The sequence below is a fragment of the Arvicanthis niloticus genome, chromosome 1 (assembly GCF_011762505.2).
Source record: "Arvicanthis niloticus isolate mArvNil1 chromosome 1, mArvNil1.pat.X, whole genome shotgun sequence".
NCBI classification, from domain to species: domain Eukaryota; kingdom Metazoa; phylum Chordata; class Mammalia; order Rodentia; family Muridae; genus Arvicanthis; species Arvicanthis niloticus.
In genome coordinates this window covers 78,145,847-78,166,690 of record NC_047658.1, presented here as the reverse complement: position 1 = coordinate 78,166,690, position 20,844 = coordinate 78,145,847, and the positions used below count along the sequence as shown (strand labels likewise).

At 38.5% G+C, this 20,844-nt stretch overlaps 1 protein-coding gene across 10 annotated transcripts in view; it reads left to right on the top strand.

The window, feature by feature from the left end:
* The window catches only part of Sbf2 (SET binding factor 2), a 293,801-nt gene that overhangs the window by 239,149 nt on the left and 33,808 nt on the right, over positions 1 to 20,844 (top strand). For 4 of the 10 annotated variants that reach the window (XM_076940847.1, XM_076940824.1, XM_076940845.1 and 1 more), the window contains exons 26-29: positions 1,866 to 2,064; positions 11,311 to 11,507; positions 13,835 to 13,975; positions 14,862 to 14,957. In XM_076940847.1, coding sequence (XP_076796962.1) covers positions 1,866 to 2,064; positions 11,311 to 11,507; positions 13,835 to 13,975; positions 14,862 to 14,957 — 633 coding nt within the window. Of the gene's footprint in view, positions 1 to 1,865; positions 2,065 to 11,310; positions 11,508 to 13,834; positions 13,976 to 14,443; positions 14,481 to 14,861; positions 14,958 to 15,546; positions 15,613 to 20,844 lie in introns of those variants that run through there. The other 6 variants (XM_076940858.1, XM_034499180.2, XM_034499172.2 and 3 more) reach the window with 4 other exon arrangements.

Sequence of the window (20,844 nt, the reverse complement as noted above, 5' to 3'; positions counted from 1 at the left end):
TGTCTGTAAGCACATCATAGCCTCAGTAATAGTGTCCTCCCTTTGAGCTAGATCCCAATTTGGCCCTGTCACTGGACCTCCTTTCCCTCAGTCTCTTCTCCATTTTTGTCCCTGCAGTTCTTTCAGACAGGAACAATTCTGGGTCAGAGTTTTTGACTGTGGGATGGCAACCCCATCCCTCCACTTGATGCCCTGTCTTTCTGCTGGAGGTGGACTCTGCCAGTTCCCTCTCCTCACTTTTGGGCATTTCATCTAAGGTCTCTCCCTCTGAGTCCTGAGTGACTCTCAGCTCCCAGGTCTCTGGTGCATTCTGGAGGGTGCCCCTAACCTCCTGCCTCCCTAGGTTGACTGTTTCCATTCTTTCTGTTGGCCCTCAGGGCTTCAGTCCTGTTTCGCCATACCCCTGCAAAAAGCAATAATGGGGGTCAGAGGGACCTGGGTGGGAAAGAGGACAGGCAGGGGAAAAAAGAGACATGATCAGATATTGAGAGACATTATATTTTTTGGTTTTGAGACAATTTCTTTCTATGTAGCCCTGGCTGTCCTGGAACTCACTGTTTAGACCAGGCTAGCCTCAAGCTCACAGAGATCTGTTTGCCTCAAGTGCATTAAAACCATGTGACACCATACTTAGTCCAAGAAAACCATATATTTTCCTTGCCTGTTAGTAATCTTGAGTACATTTCTTTTTGTTTGGTTGGTTGGTTGGTTGGTTTTTCAAGACAGGGTTTCTCTGTGTAGCCCTGGCTGTCCTGGAACTCTGTAGACCAGGCTGGCCTCGAACTCAGAAATCTGCCTGCCTCTGCCTCCCAAGCGCCACCACTGCCCAGCTTGAGTACATTTCTAAGGCCTTTGAAAGTTTGATTTAACCTTTCTCACATTAAAAATAAATAGAAAATTAGGACATTTTTTAATATATATTTTTTATTGTGGTTATATGCAGTATCCATTAGGAATATCCTTTTTTTTTTTTTTTAAATCCTCTCTAAAGACCTTGGTTTTCACATAGAGGACTCTGAACCTGTGATTACAAAGTGGTGACAGAGTTTTCCATAGACATTATATCCTCTTGCTGAAAGGATTTTCAGGAACCATGTTTAACTTTTCATAGCTTTCCTACTACTGTGCTTCTAGTTAACTGAGAAGTTTCAATATGAATGTATTCTTTTGAGAGTAATTCAAATCTTGGATGATGAGTTTGTATAGTGATAAATTTTAGATAACAGATTTAAAGATAAATTTTACTAACAGATTATCTTCTGTGTAATATACAAATTACTATACTTTAGGATCAGTCACAGGCCTGACTGAAACAGAAAAATGTAGCCAATGAATTTAAAATGACATTATTCTTAGTTGTTTTGTTGTTATTCTGTTTCTTTTAGAACTGGGGTCATGGGATGCATTCCAGGCTGTCCTGGAACTCACTCTGTAGATCAGGCTGTCCTTGAAATTCTAGTAATTCTGTCTTTACCTCCCAAATACTGGGCTTTTAGGAATGCACCTACAATGCCTAACTTTGTTTTTAGACATTATTTAAATGATATTACTTCCATGTTTTGTTTTGTTTTGTTTTGTTTTGTTTTTAGTTGAGTCTTGGTAACCCTAACATAAAGACCTTCAAAAGGAAGTTTTGAGCCAGGCGTGGCATTGTATGCCTTGAATATCAGCGTTGGGGAGGTAGAGGCAGGCAGATCTCTGAATTCCAGACCAGCCTTGTCTACATATCAAGTTCCAGGTCAACCCAACCTGTATAGTAAGACCCTGTCTCCAAAAAGAAGTAGTAGTAGTAGTTGTCATTATCATTGTTGTTGTTCTGAGGTTTTTACTTTGAGCTGATCATTTTGACAAAACCTGTTTGTCAGTTTCAGATGATAGTGAACTTCCCACAAGTGCAACCCTGAAGGCCTCAGAGAAGTCTACAATGGAACAGTTGGTGGAAAAAGCATGTTTCAGAGACTATCAGCGGTTAGGTTTGGGAACCATAAGTGGCAACTCCTCTCGTTCAAAACCAGAGTATTTCCGAGTCACTGCCTCCAACAGGCTGTATTCACTGTGCCGGAGGTAAGTGTCAATGGGCTTCAGAAAGAGACCATTATTTCCCATTTGAACCTTTAAAGTATTTCAGAAACATGGTTCTGAAGATACGTAAACTTAAGAGATAATGTTTTGTGCAATAGCAGATGACATCCCTTTGGCATTCTCAGAACCAGTAGATCACTGAAAGTACCTCTGCTATAGCATGTGACACTGCCTGTCCTCTCTATACATTTTCCTTATTTACTTTTCGTTGTGTAGTTTGTCTGTTTCCTGGCATGTGTGAAGATGACCTAGAGTAAGAGTAGCATTTGCCCAGACAGATGGAAGAGAAGAGTGTCTGCTATAGGCCTGAGTGTCACAAGCAGTTCCCAGGGCCAAAGAGTAAAGATTGCCACTCTGTAAATCATTTACATTTACACGTGCTTAGCTCTGCCACCAAAGCAGCCATAGACTGCTTAGTGAATAGTGCATAGACTGGAGTGAATAGGTTTGGCAGGTTTTGGCCTTAGGACATAGTTTGTGACTCAGACATAGATGAGGCTCTTATATATTGTCTACTTAGAGTATTTTTCAAAGAAACAACTTAAAGAATGAAAATGAACACATCTTTTCTGTGTTCTTGCCACTTATTGCTGTTTTCCAAAATGGTAAGCTCTCTTTTTTGCTTTACTATATATAAAAATACATTGTCTCTAAAACTACATTTCACCATCCAGAAGTTTAATACTTTGATTACAAGGTAGGTGATTTTATTTGTATTTATTAATTTACTAATTTCATTAAGTAGTACTAAAAGTAATCTGTAAATGGCAAACCTTGTCTATATTTTAGAAAGTTGCCTTAATGCTATTAGTCTCAACTCTACTCATTGAAGAACTATAGGTACATTGTTTTAAATGGAAATTCAGTTTACATGAATTTATAAAATGATTACATGATTTTATAAACTTGAGAAACAAGTTGGGAATATATTTTGAAACTGTGGTCAAGGAAAATACTTGCATGAAAACTAAAAATTTGGGATTCTATTCAGGATATACTGTCATTTTTCTGGACTTTTCTGTTCCTCATACTAACTCCTATTGTAAATAAGTATAAGTGGAGTTGTAAGTGTAATGTCGTGCTAGGGAAAGCTTTCTCTCAGAATTATGTCTGCTAGTGAGAGAACAGATGTCATCATTTATCATTCCAGTCTTTCTGAAACAGTAACTCTTTTTGTTACAAGCTTAAAACTATTGTCCTGGTTACTTTTTTGGTAATTAAAATATAATTGCATAATTTTCCCCTTCCAACCCTTCCCATGCATTACCACCCCCTTTTCTCTCTTTTAAATCGATAGCATATATATGTATATATTTCTAAATGTATAAATACAGCCTTCTCAGTCCATATACATGTTACTTGTCTTAGATTGGGTTTCTATTGCTGGGATGAATCACCATGACCAAAACCAAGTTTGAGAGGAAAAGGTTTATTTCATACATACTTCCCTGTCACAGCTCATCAGAAGCAATGAGTATAGGAGCTCACACAGGGCAGAAACAAGGTCGCAAGAGCTGATGCAGAAGCTATGGAGAGGTGCTACTTACTGGCTTGCTTTCCAGGGCTTGCTTAAACTGCTTTCTTACAAACCCAGGACCACCAGCCCATGGATGGCACTACTCCCAATCTAGGCTCTCTTACAACAATCACAATTCAGAAAATGCCCTACAGGCTTGCCTACAGCTTGACCTTAAGAAGACATTTTCTCAGTTGAGGTTTTCTCCTCTGATGACTCTAGCTTGTGTCAAGTTGACATAAAACTAGCCTCTGTGTATATATGTGTACACAATATATATGTCTGTATGTTTTTGTGTATGATTTCAGGGCTAACCATTTGGTATTAGATAACCATTGTAGGGGTCCTTCCCTAGGTAAGACTATTTCTCGGTTCTCAACGTTCTTGAGTTGCCTATAGTTTTTTATGTAGGATTGAGGCCTGGTGGTCTTTCCCCACCCACCTTACTTAGCTTGTCTACTGTTGGTGGAACACTTTTTATTAGAAGGCATTTATGGTGGAGGGAAAGAATACATATCAACCAGACTATCAGGAGGAAATACAATAACAGTCTAGAAGGAGAAAAGAGGAGGAAGAATGTAAAGATTTAAGTTAATGTTCTGTATATATTAATTAATGCTGGAAATTAGTATGGTGGCAATTATTCCTTGACCAGTTAAAATTCCCCAACTAATCACACAGAGACCTTTTAATATTTCAAAGCTTAGGCCTTAGCTGGGCAGACTCTCAACTAAAGCTCATATAAGTTAACCAACCACCTAGCCCCATCCAGCCACATGGTTAGCTATACCTTCCAGGCCTATAGTCATATCTGCCTCCCCTCTTATCTTCTGTCTCTCTCTACTGACCAATCACAGGCTTTAGCCTTTTATTGACCAATTAACTTTGGGGGCAAGATTTGCACAACAAAAGCCAGTATATGTGAGAATTTGCTTGTCTTGAGGTGACTAGGGTTACAGAATTTAACATTTGTATGCATAACAGCATCAGTCCAACCCCACCAGAAGGAAGAAAAGACATAGAGAATGCAGGTATGAGATTGAAGACTTAAATTCACACAAATCAATAAATAATTATAAATTGACTGAATCTCCAATTTAAAAAAAAGAAATTAGGGAGGTTTTTTTAAAAAAGTGTTTTGTTATTAAAGGACCTAATTGGGGGGGGGGGGGGAGGGGGCAGAGAGATGTCTCAGTTTGGTTAAGAGCATTGTACTTGCAGACAGGAAGCCTGGCATGGCTATCCTCTGAGAGGCTCTACCAGCAACTGACTGAGACAGATGCAGATACTTACAGTCAACCATTAGATTGAGGTTGGGGACTGATATGGAAGAGTTAGAGGAAGGACTGAAGGAGTTGAAGGGGATTGTAACCCCATAGGAAGAACAACAGTGTCAACTAACCCAGACCCCTCAGAGCTTCCAGAGACTAAGCCAAAAACCAAGGAGCATACATGGGCTGGTTTGTGGCCCCAGGCAAATGTGTAGCTGGAGGACTATCTTGTCTGGCCTCAGTGGGAGAGGATGCACTTAATTCTATGGAAATTTGATGCCCCAAGGGAAAGGGATGATGGTGAGGGTGGATGGAAGAGCGCCCTCTCAGAGTGGGGGGGGGGGGGGTGTGAAGAACTCAGAGAGGAGGGACCAGGAAGGGGGACAACTTTTGGAATGTAAGTAAATAAAATAATTTAATAAAAAAAGACTTAAGCCGGGCGGTGGTGGCGCACGCCTTTAATCCCAGCACTTGGGAGGCAGAGGCAGGCGGATTTCTGAGTTCGAGGCCAGCCTGGTCTACAGAGTGAGTTCCAGGACAGCCAGGGCTATACAGAGAAACCCTGTCTTGAAAAAAACAAAAAACAACAACAACAACAACAAAAAAGACAATATATAAAAATGCAAAAGATCAGAGCCTAAAAGGTTATAAAATATATCATGTGAAACTGAAAACAAAGCTGTTGTCACCATAAAAATGTCAAAGTAGACATTACAGTAAAAATTACTATGAAACAAAAAGAAAAATACTAAAAATAAAAAAGCATCACTGATAATGAAGTCCAAGTAGAGTTACTACAGAAAGCAGAGCTGCCTTCATACTTGATATTCAGTCAGAAAAAAATCACCACCTTGATAAATTTAAAAGAAAAGTATGTAATCTGTAAAATAAAAAGTATGTAATATATGGAAAAATATTTTAGATCAATATACATTATGATTTTTATTTAAAAAACTCTCTCAGAAATAGGAAATAGGAGGTATTCTCTATAGCTCTGGTCAGGTCTTACAACTCTTAGAAGAGAAGTCATTTAATGCTAAAATATTGAAAGTTTTTCTCTTTCAACATCAGACCATCATTCCCATCATCACTTCTGTATAGTGTAGTGCAAAAAAAACTAGATAAAATAATAGGAAACCTGAAGGAATCTAAAGGTAAAAATTTAAAGTGTGTAAGTGAATTTTGTAAGTGGTATAAGTTGGTGATGCAATAATTAGTTAGATGTCAATCAAAACCAAACTATTACAAAGAAAATTTTTTAAATGATGATATTTAGCTACTGCCAGTTCTATAAACAGTAACGCTAAGAAATGTTTATTACTTCAGAGTAAATCTAATGGAAGATGTTCAGTACTATACTATGAAACATTCAAACTATTAAGGTCATTAAAAGTTCAAGTAAATTGACGTTTCAAGTTCTTAGATACTCCATATTCTAATACATGCAGTTCCTCCAGGAGTTGACCTGTAGATACATTGAAATCTCAGTGTAAACCCCAACAATAAAGACTGAGAAAGTGCTTGTAAGACTTTACATAGCAATGCAGAAGACCAAGAGTAGTCCAGGTAGGCTTACAGAATAATACAACAAGCTATCAAGATTTTATGTAACTGAAGTAATCACAGAGACTCAAGGATAAGAGTGATAAAAGCATGTACTGTCCTGGCAGAGGACATAAGTTTGGTTCACATAACCCATGTTGCAAGAATTCACAGCCTTCTATAACTCCAGCACTAGGGGTCCGATGACCTCTTGTAGTTTCCATGGACACCTTCACTCATACACAAACATATACAGACACATGATTTAAAACATAATACAAGGCTGGAGAGATGGCTCCATGGTTAAGAGCACATCTGTGGTTCAAGAGGTCCTGAGTTCAATTCCCAACATCCACATGGTAGTTCATGACCATCTATAAACAAATCTGATGCCCTCTTCTGGCATGCAGCATAGCACTCAGACATAAACAAAAAATAAAAATATTAATACAAACTTGAAAAAAATAAGTACCGTCCCTATATGAGAGAGAGAGAGAGAGAGAGAGAGAGAGAGAGAGAGAGAGAGAGAGAGAGAGAGAGAGAAATAAAGGTAGTCTTGGAATAGCACAAGCATATTGAAGCAGCCTAGCATGTAGACATTTGGTTTTAGAGAAAAGCAGTGGATGGAAGGTTTTTTGGGTTTTTTTTTTTTTTTAATAAATAATAAATGTTCTGGAGATACATATATATATAAGGAAAATTAATCTTGACTCCTAGCTTATACGTAAAAACCTCAGTTCCCATTGATTTATAGACTTACATATAAAATGTTTTTAAAGTAAATCTTCTATAAAAATTAGAGAGAATGGCCAGGTGGTGACACACACTTTTAATATCAGGAGGCAGAGGCAGGAGGTAGATCTCTTGAGTTTGAGGCCAGTCTCATCTACAGAATAAGTTCTAGGAGAGCCAGGCTACACAGATAAACCCTGTCTTGAAAATACCAATGTGTGTGTGTGTGTGCGCGCACACACACACAAATATATATTGTACTTCAAGATCTTGAGATAGATGATTTCTTGAGACAGGGTTACCCACAATGTAAAACAATAAATTACAGCACCTCCACATTAGGGCTAGAATTAAGAGAGCAGAAAAGAGCCAGAGGCACTGTTCACACCTATAATGAAAGCACTCTAGATGCTGAAATAGGACAATCTCTAAAGTTCAAGGACTACATGGACTACAGTGAGAATATGTCTCAAAAAAAGAAAGAAAGGGAGGGAGGGAGGGAGAGAGAGAGAGAGAGGAGGGAGGGAGGGAGGGAGGGAGGGAGGGAGGGAGGGAGGGAAGGAGGGAGGATATGGTGAAGTTAAAATGATAGCAAGAGATTTTAATAATAAACATTTCATAAGAAAGTTATTATTTAGACAGGAAAAAAAAACCACAAAATCATCCATTCAATTTTCTACATTCTTTTTGGTCCCAAATACCTGCAGAGTGTTTCTATGTGCACTCTATCCCATTTTAGCTCCTGGATAAAGAAAGGCACATAGACATATTTTTCTTAACAAGCTGCAAACACTAATAGCTGGGCAGATTCTGATCTATTTTAACTCGACTAGGCTGCTACTACCCAGTTAAATTGCCTGTTACTTGCCCTCTGGCCTTGCCCTGGTTCTCTCTGGTCCACACGTATCTTCATGGCTGCTTTCTCATTGACCTCTCATGGTGAATCCTCCTTGTTGGGATCTGGAAGTCATCTCACAAACCACTCAAACACCAATCTCAGTCAAATAGGGATGGTTTATTAAATGCCACACCCCAAGACTGATCTATCAGGGCCACAGGACAGATTTGGGAGCTGACTGTGACATTGAGTTAAGATCCTACAGGGCTTTTTAAGCCTAATATCTACAAACATCTGTGCCACGTTATTCCACCAATCAGGATTTAGGGATGGGGATTTCCTTAAGAACACGTCTTTGTTGTACACTTACCCTTCTCCCATTGGTTGGGATATTCAACTGTGGCAGAGGACTTGTCTAACTTTCATGTCTTGACTTGCCAACCAAGATGTCAGTTATGCATGTACATGGCTCTTTTGGCCAAGTGGGATGTCAATTCCCAAGGAGGTCTTGGGAACTTAAACTTTACTCCACCCCTACTCAAAATGGAAGTCTTTATTGTAAATAGATGCAGGTGTCTCTCTTATGTTGTGATCCATTCCAGGAGCAGCTTATAAAACCAAATACCATAAAAGCTTCTACACAAGTGCAGGAAGTGTTCCTGGTGGTGGGTTTGGGTCCAAGCTTATTGTGACTAACTATAACAAAGCACTTCTAACTGACTTATGTAGTGATTGGTTTCCAAGGGCACAGAACATAACAGAATATGCAATCAATTTGGCATGAAAAAGTCTCCTAGTAACAGCAGAAACAACATACAACATATGAGAGAGGGAATCCTTATAATATTAGTAACAGCGCAATATGGCACAGTAGCCAGGTAACAGTTACCTAGGCCTTAACATTCCATCTAGGCCTTAACACTCCTGGTCTCTCTCTGTGGTTTCTCCATCCTTCTTCTCCTGTGTTCTTCTCTACCTCTAGGCTCCTTTGGGACCCCCTGACTGGGATCAGAAGGCTCACCCTATCACTTCTGCCCAGCTAACTGGCTGATCAGCTCTTTATTCCCAATTAGAGACTATGGAAAAATAATTTTTACATAACAGAGACCAGAGATGCTTGACCATGCCAGCATCTGGGCTGTAACCAGTTGTCTGAATACATAGTGCACAAAACCATCCCCCTCGCAATTCAATAAATGAGCAAATTTTTGGACAGACTGATCCCAAAAGAGGAAATATAAGTGTCTAGTAAATATATGAAGAAATGTTAGTCCTTAGTCTTTTAAAAATGCAAATTAGTGCAAAGATCCCATTTCTGCCCCCAGTCAGAATGATATTGGCAAGACAATAAGTAGCAACAAATGATGGGGATTATGGGGATGGAACCTTTTATCCTGCTGTTGAGAATATAAACTGATGTGATCCTGTGGAAACCAGGATGGAGGTTCCTCCAAATACTAAAGTAGAATTTCCGTATGATCTAACTATACCACTGATGGGAATAAACCTGAGAGAGTCCAAGCCAGCCTACCACAGATGTACCACATTTTCACTAATATGCAGAATCTACATTTAAATGTTACATGAGAGTAAATGTACTCCGTGAGGAGAGAGGCATCTAAAATGTGGAGGTGTGCAGGGGACAGGAAAAGGTAGCCGGAGGACATGGAAGCAGGAGCTAATATTTGATGGGAGGGAGATGAGCAAGAATAGGGAGGAGGAGGAGGAGTTGGGGGATAGATAGTCAACCTTATCAGTGTACCTAATACCAGTTATTTGTGAGCTTAAAATATATAATATGGTAAAGTTTATGCCAAGCATATTTTACCATGATAATAAAAAAAAAATCATCAAAAAACATGCTGGATTAGTAGTCAAAGAGTTAAATTGTGAAACCTCTTGAATATGAGTCTTCAAATAAAACAAACTACTGTCTTCTTTTGCTTACAAAGTAAGGTACTCTGATTTTCCCAGTATGCCATCCTGATCTGAGAGCCAGTCTTTAAAGATAAATACATAAATATTAAGATTTATTATATGAAATTCCCTGAGAATTAATTGTAAGGGTTATTTTCTATTAAAATTTTTTCTTTTCTTTTATTGGATATTTTCTTTATTTACATTTCAGATGTTATCCCCTTTCCTGGTTTTACCCCGGGGAAACCCCCTATCCCATCCTCCCCTCCCCCTGCTTCTATGAGGGTGTTCCTCCACCCACCCACTTCTGCCTCCCGACCCTGGCATTCCCTTACACTGGGGCATCTAGCCTTCACAGAACCAAGGACCTCTCCTCCCATTGATGCCTGACAAAACCATCCTCTGCTACATATGCAGCTGGAGCCATGAGTCCTTCCATGTGTATTCTTTGGTTGGTGGTTTAGTCCCTGGGAGCTCTAGGGGGTCTGGTTGGTTGATAAAATTGTTCTTTCTGTGGGGTTGCAAACCCCTTCAGCTCCTTCATTCATTTCTCTAACCTCCTCCACTGGGGACCCTGTGCTCAGTCCACTGGTTGGCTGTGAGCATTAGCTTCTGTATTTGTCAGGCTCTGGTAGAGCCTCTCAGGAGACGGCTATATCAGGCTCCTGTCAGCAAGCACTTCTTGGCATCTGCAATAGTGTCTGAGTTTGGTTACTGTATATGGGATGGATCCCCAGATGGGGCAGTCTCTGGATGGCCTTTCTTTCAGTCTCTGCTATAACACAAACTTGGTTGTACATACCTTTAATCCAAACCTTTGGGAGGCAGAGGCAAGTGAGCCTGTGAGTTCAAAGACAGCTTGGTCTCTATCAAATTCCAGGCCAGCCAGGGTTACTTAACTGTAAATAAATAAATAATTAAATAAACAAACAGATATTATTATATGGTATTAATGAAATGGTTAAACTTGTTTTGACATTTACACATCTTGTTGTCATACCAAACCATTTGGTTTTGATTTTTAATCCTTTTACTTCTCAGGTAGTGTCAGGTGGCTTTGTTCTCTGTTCTCATAGCTGTGAGTTGGTGGCAGTTTGACGTGTTCTTATAACACAGACTAATCCTAGCAATCCTAGTAGACTCAGGTGGGTCTCTGTAAATACAAGGCTTTCTTCATGTGTATGGCAAATTCCAAGCCAAACAAAGCTACATGCTAAGACCCTATCTCAAAAAAAAAAAAAAAAAAAGAATTTAAATGAACTTCCAAATTTCATGATATATCTCAACCAATGTGTTTCTGCATGTTTATAAATCACAGTGATATTATGCTATTTTCATTTTTTCATTATTTCTCTCCCCCGTTTCTTACCCTTCTCCTCCCCAATCACTCATTCCCTCTGCCATTCCTGAAGCTATCCTGGCCTTTTAGTCATACCTCAAGCTGTGCAGGACAGCAGTTTACCAAGAGTAGCCCGCTGCTATCGACACAATCGCCTGCCTGTTGTATGTTGGAAGAACTCAAGAAGTGGTACTCTGCTCCTCCGATCTGGAGGATTCCATGGGAAGGGAGTTGTTGGTCTCTTCAAGTCACAGAACTCCCCTCAAGCCGGTAAGCATTTTGGTACAGCACAACTCTCACTGGGGTATTCCTAAAACTCAGTCAGGTACAGTGGTCCAGGCCTGTGTACTCAGTTCCTTGGGAGACTGAGGCAGGACCACCTGATCCTAGGAATTTAGATGCCATAGTGAGACCAGAGAGACAGAGTCTTCCCAAAATTAAAGGGAGTAAACCTGGGCTCCAGCTGCTGCTCCCCACACTTTTTTCACTGTCCCTGTGCAGAGCTAGACTTAAGTGAAGACAGCTGCCGGCCTGTGGGACACCACATTGCACCGCCATCTTACTACTATAGCTCATCTTCCCTTTGGATTTTGACCAATAATAGTTTAATAATATTTTGTTTTAGGCTGCTTTCATTCTGGCAAACCAGAATATCCATTGTTGGAAACTAGATTGTACCAGTCTTTGTTACTTTTTCTGAAAAGTAATCCATATATATTTAACAGAGATAAAAAGGGACTTTGTCTTGTGTGGCATGAGAATACACATGAACAGCAACAGTAAACTTGACCGGAATGCAGAAATCCTTCCAAGGGATTTCAGACAAAGAATTTTTTAGGAAACTAGGGAAACAGGAAGTGATATTGCCTCTTGTCCTGGGGATATTTTTTAATACCATCACCAAAGTAGTATGGTCTTGAGCTATAGTTGTCTGACTGTTCTCATAGTTTCTGGTTAAACTTTGGCCCACCACAGTATTAGATATGATTTTAGGAGTGGCATTCTCTCTTCTTTGGTCAAGAAGGTAGAAGAGCCATGTGTTTTTTGAGATCTCTGTTTTCAGCCACTTCCCACCTGACAGTTGACCCGTGTGCCCCTCTAATTTGCTTGATTGAGGGCATCATGCATAGTACAGTATTTGCCTGGGTTGGCTTTTCTGCAGTATTGCAATTAAAGGAAGTTGATTTTACCACTTTCTGTTTTGGGGAGTTCTTCCAAGCCAGAGTGTGTATAATGGAGCACAAGCCAGTCTAAGGGCAGAAAGCCTGTGATCTCGGGAACATTTGCAAGCATATTCTGGTACAGTAGGAAAGTTATTCCACTGCATTCTGATTTATATAATAGGAATTTCGTTTTTATATCCTAGTACGTATTTTATATTTCTGAATAAATACACTTGCTTATGTTTTGATGTTTTTCAAATTGGGATGTGCCTAATTGATGTGATCAGAAACAATAGTGTCATAGTTAATCAGTGCATGACCCTTACAATTGATGTTGTTATAGAGCAAATAAAAACAATGCTAATTATTTTGTTTAAGGTATAAAAAATATATGATTCTATTGTCTTTTTAGTACACCTCTTTTTGGGGCCTGAGCTTGACAAGGATATAGTAACACCTGTAATCCCAACATTTGGTAGAGGTGGAACAGCAGGAGCAGTATTTCAAGGTCAGCCTCAACAATATGACTTTGAGGCTAGTTTGTACTGCATCCAACCTTTATTAAAAAATTAAGAATACAGGCTGGAGAGATGGCTCAGTGATTAAGGGCACTGACTGCTCTTCCAGAGGACCTGAGTTCAGTTCCTAGCAACCACATGGTGGCTCACAACCATCTGTGATAAGATACAATGCCCTCTTCTGGTGTGTCTGAAGACAACTACAGTGTACTCATATACATAAAATCAATAATTATTTTTAAAAACTGAAGAATACATACATAATTCTTTTAAAAACAAGAATACATACATACATCATACATACATACTACATACATACATCATACATACATACATACATACATACATACATACATACATGGCCTGAACCCATTTCAGTGGTTCAGTTTTGTTTCACACAAACTAGGCTCATATTCCTGCCAACTGTTTGCTTTATACTTGTTTGTATCTGTGCCTATGCGCTGCCCTTCTTTTAGGAGGACCAGAGAATGTGGCAGAAGTGGCTCCTGGACTGCTCCTGTCTTCCTCTATTCTTCCAGCAACAGAGCTCCACAAGCTCATGTCATCTGTTAAGCCAGTTAGGAAATCCTCACATTTGCCTTCTCTGAAACGCCACCCTGTCCTCTCTGCTCCCACGCAGTAGCCTGGGCAGGATGTAAGAAAATCATAAAGGAGATGTTTGTTAGTCTTCATTTTGATTACTAATACACCTGTGTTTAGAAGGCTAGTCCTGCCCTAGCTTTTTAGACTTGGGCCATTTATGGGAGAATGATGAGCAACTGAGAAGTAGGTGTATTGAAACCAGCATCAAAAGACAAGCCATAGGATATGCTTAAAGTCTAACTGACTTCTATATTTGGGTGTATGAAATTATTTGATAGCATGAAATTATATATGTTTTTCTTTTGTATTATAGTTTCTACCTCCTCTTTAGAATCTTCCAGTAGCATAGAGCAAGAAAAGTACTTGCAAGCCTTGTTGACTGCAGTTATTGTCCATCAGAAACTCAGAGGCAACAGTACTCTTACTGTCAGGCCAACACTTGCTCTGTCCCCAGGTAAGCTCTGATGATACTTTCCTTGACAACTGCTCTGAAAAGGTAGTGTCTGTTTCTGAGGTTAATCCTTTTACATACGTGCTTTTAGTTAATTCAACATGACTGTAACATTTTTACCATAAAAGGCCATAACTATGGCTTCTTTTACTTAGAAGTCAAAGCACCACTGTTAATGTCTAGTAATTAGTAGATATGTGAAGATTCAATTATTTTCTTTTAAAAATAGTAACAAGGAGATATCAAACATAAAGTAATCCCTAAAGTCTGAGTCTACTTTACATAAACTTTAAAATATTATAAAGTTTAATGTGTAACTTAAAAATCTGATTATTAAATGTATAACTGATTAAAATTATCATATAAACTTGAAATTCCCAAAATTTCTTTAGCATTTTATGATTTTGCATTAGTTTGTTTTCTGTAGATTTGTATGAAGCCATTAAGACTTGTACTAATATTCTGTTTCAGTTATCATGTGATGGAACCCCAAAGGGTTCATGTAGAGGTAACCCTAATTGTTAGACAGGAGCATGTGACTTGAGAAGTTGGTCTCTTTGGCTTAATCAGCTATCTGAATTACCTCAACATAAGCAGAAAGTGGCTTTTCTTGCAAAGTAACACCATGCATGCCTTTTTTTCATTTACCATTAGATTCTCTGATTGCACTTGCCAAACCTAACTCTGTCATCTTTCAAGTATGTGTTGTCTCTGTTGAAATAATAACATTGCCATGTTATCTCTAATAAAGATCTTGGGATTTAAAAAGTACAATGTTTGGCAGCAATTAGACATGCTACATGTGAAGATAACTTTTTGTCATTTGAGTAATGTTAACCTAAACACCATGGTTTTGTTCTTTTTTTTTTTTTTTTTTGGCTGACTTTAGGGACTGAAAGGAGGTCTTCAAGAATGTCCACTGTGCTTAAGCAGGTAGTGCCAGGACATTTGGATGTAAACCCATCCAATAGCTTTGTTCGAGGAGGTTAGTAAGATCAATTTTATAACTGAGCACCAATAGAAGTTTAATAGCTGAGAACATTCTTCTAGATAGTGGATGTTTTAAAAATCAACTAATCATGCTTCTGAGTTATTCTTGATTACCCTTCTCCAATGAATGATAAAATTTATTTCTAGTATGATAACAAATGTATTATGCCTTATGGAACAATTAGTATAATTATTAATGGTGTCTTACATACTGATAAATTTGAGAGAATTGGGAGGTGGGAGAATCATGTTAAAATGGTGATAATCCACCAGATTTACAGGGTAAAAAGACTAGTTACAAAATTAGAAGAGATACCAGACTGAGTTGTGCCTCTAAAACCTTTAAGTATACTAGTCTTTGAGGGTAAGCTAAAATGATATCTAAATTTCTCTTCCTGACTCTGTCTGGATATAACAACTAGCATAAGGAGATAGAAAAGAAGTAGTTAACTCCACTCTGGTCTTGCAAGTTACTGTGAACTTCTTTTACTCTGCAAAGATGATTCTAAACCAGGCATCTTGACTGCAAATTTCTGTTGCTTCAAGTGGAGTCATAATCACAGGTTCTTCCTCTCCCATAAAAGGCAGCTTCTCCTTGAAAACAAGCCACCTACATGATCTGGGTTCTGCATGGACATTGTCAGTTACGGGTAATTCCTTCCTTCCCCAAAAATAGTACTTTGCATATACAAGCAGCTCTTTGTTAAGAAGGCCTTTCTCATATTTCTAAAACTCTACTACCACATAATTTTCATGTGTTGACCTTTGCTCAAGTGGTGCATACCTGTAATCAAATACTAACACTCAGGGAGCTGAGACAGATGGATAATAAGTTTAAGGCCAGGCTAAGCATCAGGAGTTAGAAACTAAATCTAATTTAAAAGCTGTTCTCCTATTTTCTGTGTTTTAATTAGCTTTGAGTTTTCCCAGGTTATTTGGCTGTAGTCCGCTCACTATCCTCTTCACTCTGTGAATTCTACAGAATCACACACAGCAGCACTCTGGGTGTTCAAGCAACTTTAGATTACCTCATGGGGAAAGCCTTATCCTGAAGCAAGCCAGTGCTGAGATTAATGCCATTTGGAGTGTCCTTAGCATACTGGCCTGGAGAGTTGCTATCAGTGGTACCTATAAAAATGTCACCCTTTTGGGTGTTTTCTAATGTGGACTACTGATTGTGTTAGAATTTGGATAATCAGTTTTGTCCACCAGGATAGTAACTGTTTTTATGGTACCTTTCCATCTGTAGAGTCGAGTACTGTTCTCATATTTGAAAAACAAAAAGTACAAGTAATAGCTAACGCAAAGGTGAGTCTTGTAAGCTCTGAAGAACATGATTGGTCCTTATAAGCTATGTTCTTACTAAAATCCACTTGGTCCTTATTTCTAAATCTATGCCGTTCTTTTAAATCCAGAACTATTATCTCCATCACCTGGTATTTTATGGTTATTTTGATAAGGCGTATGAAACTCAGTTTCATATAGTTTTCCTAAGAACTATAAATAGTCTGTAAATACTTCATTGAAGAATTTGGTTCAGAGTCAACATATAATTTATGTTTTACACAATTCACCTTTTTTCCTTTTGAGAACTAGACATATGTTCTGGAGGTCATTGAATGCATCGTCAAAGCTTTCTGAAACCACAGTTTTTCCCAAGAGCTTTCAGCTTTCTTGGGTAATGTTTCCAGGTAATTTGTTAGGCCTTGATGCTGTGGTGTTTTGTTTCCTGATACTACTATAGCAAAGCGTCTATACTATAGATGGTGCCTTGAACAAGAGTTCAGAGCCAAGGCCAGCGGGTGGTTCTCCTGAGGGCTGAAGATTGTCTAGAAATGAGTGACATCCATTTGCTTACAGAGGCATCACTCAGACCTCTCTTCTTTGTCTGTCTTTAAGGGTATTTTTTTCTTTTTATAAAGACTCAGTCATATAGTAGTAGAGGCCTTATCTATTCCTGTATGGCCTTACATTAACTAGTCCCATCTGCACTGCACTGTTTCCAAATAACAGTCATTTATGAGGTACCATGGGCAGGATTCCAGTACATGAGTTAGAAAGAACACAAAGCCTCTATAACAAGTCATATGTAGGGTTTTTTTTTTTTCTGAATTTTTAAAATATAAGATAAAAACTTCAGTCTTCTCATTTTTTCTTCAAAGGATTTGAAGCAGACAACATAATATATTTCTCCTTAAAGTCCTGTGATTTCTCCTGTCACAAAATATTCCCAGAATTTTTTAAAAAATGGTTATGACTTATCCTTTCTGTGTGTGTATAGTACTTGCGGGGGGGGGGGGGGGGGGATTGAGCCACCTACATGCTAGGTGTGCACTTTACAGCTGAATTGTATCCCTACCCCAACTTGCTACTGAAAGTTTATACAAGTTGAAGATCTTTTATCCCAAATGCCATGGATCAGATGTTTTTGACATTTTAGAGTTTTGTTTTATTTTTAAATTTTGGAATATTTACACAGACTTTAATCTGCTAAGCATCCTTCATCCAATAGTAAAGAATCCAAAAGCAGAAAATTTTTGATACTTCATGTTAACATTTAAATGTTTCAGACTTTAGAGCACTTCAGGTTAACTCAGGGATGCTCAATCTGTATTGTCAGGAGAAATAAGTCAATGATTTTTCCATTTAACTTTTAATAGAATACAACTTCCAGCAGATACCTAGGTACTTTAAATTGTCCCACTAACACCCCATTCTGTATTTTGTTTTTATAAACTTCTTCCTTCAAGAACATTTATTTTATCTATTTCCATGTTTGGCTAGGTGGCCTATAAGATAACTTTTAGATTTAAAAATTTGCCTTTCCAGCTTATGGCCCATTTTATTCATATATGAAAATGTATTATTTCTGATCCCTTATGCAAGTAGTTACCTGTCAGATGTCTTTAGCAGGTCTCATTCCTTTACTCTATCTCTTAATTCTCAAAGCCTCCCATATCTTCCAGAAGCCTGTTTACTAACAGACTCCACGTCCTCTAAGATCCTAGTTGCTTTATGTGTCTCTTATGTACATTTCCTCTGTGTAAAGTCACAGTGATAGAATGTAGGGTATGTAAGTTAGGAAGTCAGAAGATTCCCTATTACATGGCTATGACAGGCAGCTGCGCACAGATCAGATAGGACAAGATAGATACAGACATTCCACAGCTTTACAGAGAGTTCTTCCTTCGGGCACTGCTTCTTCAGCAGTCCCTTAGTTACCTTGTGTGAGAAGAGCCCCTGTTTTTTCCATTTTTCATTTCAGCCTCCTTTTTGCTCTTCTCTGTTCACATTCTGTTCTTTGACATGTAGTCTTAATGATGGGTTTACTTCTTACATCCATTGTGCACGTTTCCTGAACTAATAAGCAGGAGTTGAGATGGCCATCATCTCTTTTTTTTTCACATCACTTTGTATTTATCTGCAAAGTGATGGATTATAAAAAGAGCATATATCCTTTTTTTGTGCAAAAACTACTTAAGAAGATGTAATGGTATGAATAACAATTTTTTTACTTAAAAGTTTATCCTTGAAGTAACTATTTCCAGGGTAAATATTTCAGATATTTAAGATTAACTTCGTCAAGTTTACATAGCAAGAAATGTATTTAACATTGAATGATGTCATTGCAACACTGACTGAATATATCTGTATCCCATGCACTGAGCTGGTTGTAAGGCCACCTTGAAAGTAAGCTATGCCATCCCCAGACCCAACTTAAGCATCTCTTTCCCATCCCTCTGACGTTTGGTCTCAACAAAATAACTGTGTGTCTCATGAGAGTAATAAGCCATGTCACTCCTTCACTGGCACAGTGCTTCTTGACAGGTCCAGGGTCACATGGTTGGACAGGTCACTATATAATGAAGGTTTATTGTATTTGAGAGGTTGAGGCGAGACAATTACTGTAAGACAGTAATCAGATTTCAAGTCACTTGGTTATATTCTAAGACCCTGTCTCAAAAGTGTATTTTAGTTATATTTAAATTAAAATTGCAGTCCTACTTTGTGATATTGAATAAACCAATAAGCCTTATTTCTCGGTGTTCTCATCTTTAAAACAGAGATTACTAGATATTACTTAGGATAATTGTGAGGAATACATAAAATAATAAATGTAAGATACTTAGATTAAACTTTTAATTATAAATTATTTTTAAAGACACTAATTTGACCTAGTGAAGTTATTCAGAGACCATGAAGGGGATCCTGCAGTTTGTAGAAATTCACTACTGTAGACCCTTTGTTGATATTAACTATCCAAGGTGTCTAAAAATCACTTGGGAAATCTAAGTAGCCCGTACTAGCACTAATGCAATAAGTAAGTCCTTTGGTAAAATAACTTAAAGTTGGGACTCCAGTTCTCAAAGCCATCCCTGGCCCCATGACAGTAGCAGACCATTTTATCATTGCTGACTTTCTTCCAAGTGCTAAGCACTAGGCAGTTTTCTGCTAATAACTCTCTATTTGGAGATATGCCTAATATCTTTGTTTAATACTATTCTTTGCACTTTTTGAGTGGGAGAGCTCACAGTATATTGGTTTGTTAAAAAAACAACAACAACAACAAATACTTAGAATGCCTGCAAATCAATCTGTCAGCATGGGATATAAGAACAGACATGATTAAGTCACTACTGTTGTCTTTAGAGAAAAGAATATTCAAATAATCACAGTGCAGTATTACAGAGTTCAGATAGAGCTTCCTACAGCTCTTGATGGTCTGAATGCCTTTTGAGAAGTTAGCAGAGTTTCTGAATCTTACAGGATAAATAGAAAGTTTCCAGGTAAAGAAATGGGAGAAGACATCCTCGGCAAAGAGACTAGCACACGGAAGTGAAGTACACTGAGGGAGTAGCGCCACTACTCCAGCTTTACAGATACACTTGAGTGTCACAGTCCCAAGAGCAGACTCCAAAACTGGCAGAGCAAAAACCATTGGTGATACACAGCTGGCGTCAGGCCTTTGCCAGTAGTCATTGTCCTTGCAGTGATGCTGCCTGTTTGCAGGTAGCCAGAACTTTTGCAGCCCTTACTTGGGTGTCCTTTGACTACTAAGGCCATGAGTGTTTATTATTGCTTCCAAGGGTGTGAGATAGGAATGAAATCACCTCCAGTGATTTTTCTTTTATCTTATTATGAGATCTTGTTTATGCAACTTTGCTTTGTAAAGCTAACAATGTTATTAGTGATTCTGAATACATAATTATTTCCCTCAATTGACTGGAATAGTTCCTTTGTGGGGAAATGATGTAACTACTCATCACTTTTGTTATCACCAGGCAAAGTTTGCCATAGTCACAAAACACTTTCTGTATAATGGAAAAAGATATTACTCAAATTACAAAAGTATTATCTCAAATACTGCCTATCATTTTGGTGCAAATAAGAATTTTAAGAGAAGCCATTTACTTCAGCCATCACAAACAAACTTGTATTGGTGGTATTACGTATTGTCATAGGATCATGACATGAGTTTTGCTGCTTGTAACTTATTTATGAAAAATAAATATAATTTCTGAATGCATAAAAGAAAGGGAAGAGGTGTGGCAATGCCTAATGCTCTACTGCAAACCCGCCCTCAGTTATCCCAAATGGTTGCTAGAGCTTCGTGGCTCCCTTGGTTGAGGACCTTGTTCACAGAACAAACGTGTGGACAGTACATGGTACCTGCCACTCCTGCAGCATGAGGGCCGGTGTGCTGCTCACAGTGACACACGCCCCAAATTCCTTACTTTTGTTATATAGATTTACTTCTGATTGGCAGTCTTCAAAAGCTTGTTCCATTTGGTATAATGCTTTAGTGACACCCTCTGCTATGCTGTCCATGTCATTGCGCTTACAGTGTTTCTAAACAGGTGCTGAGGACTTGTCCAGTAGGC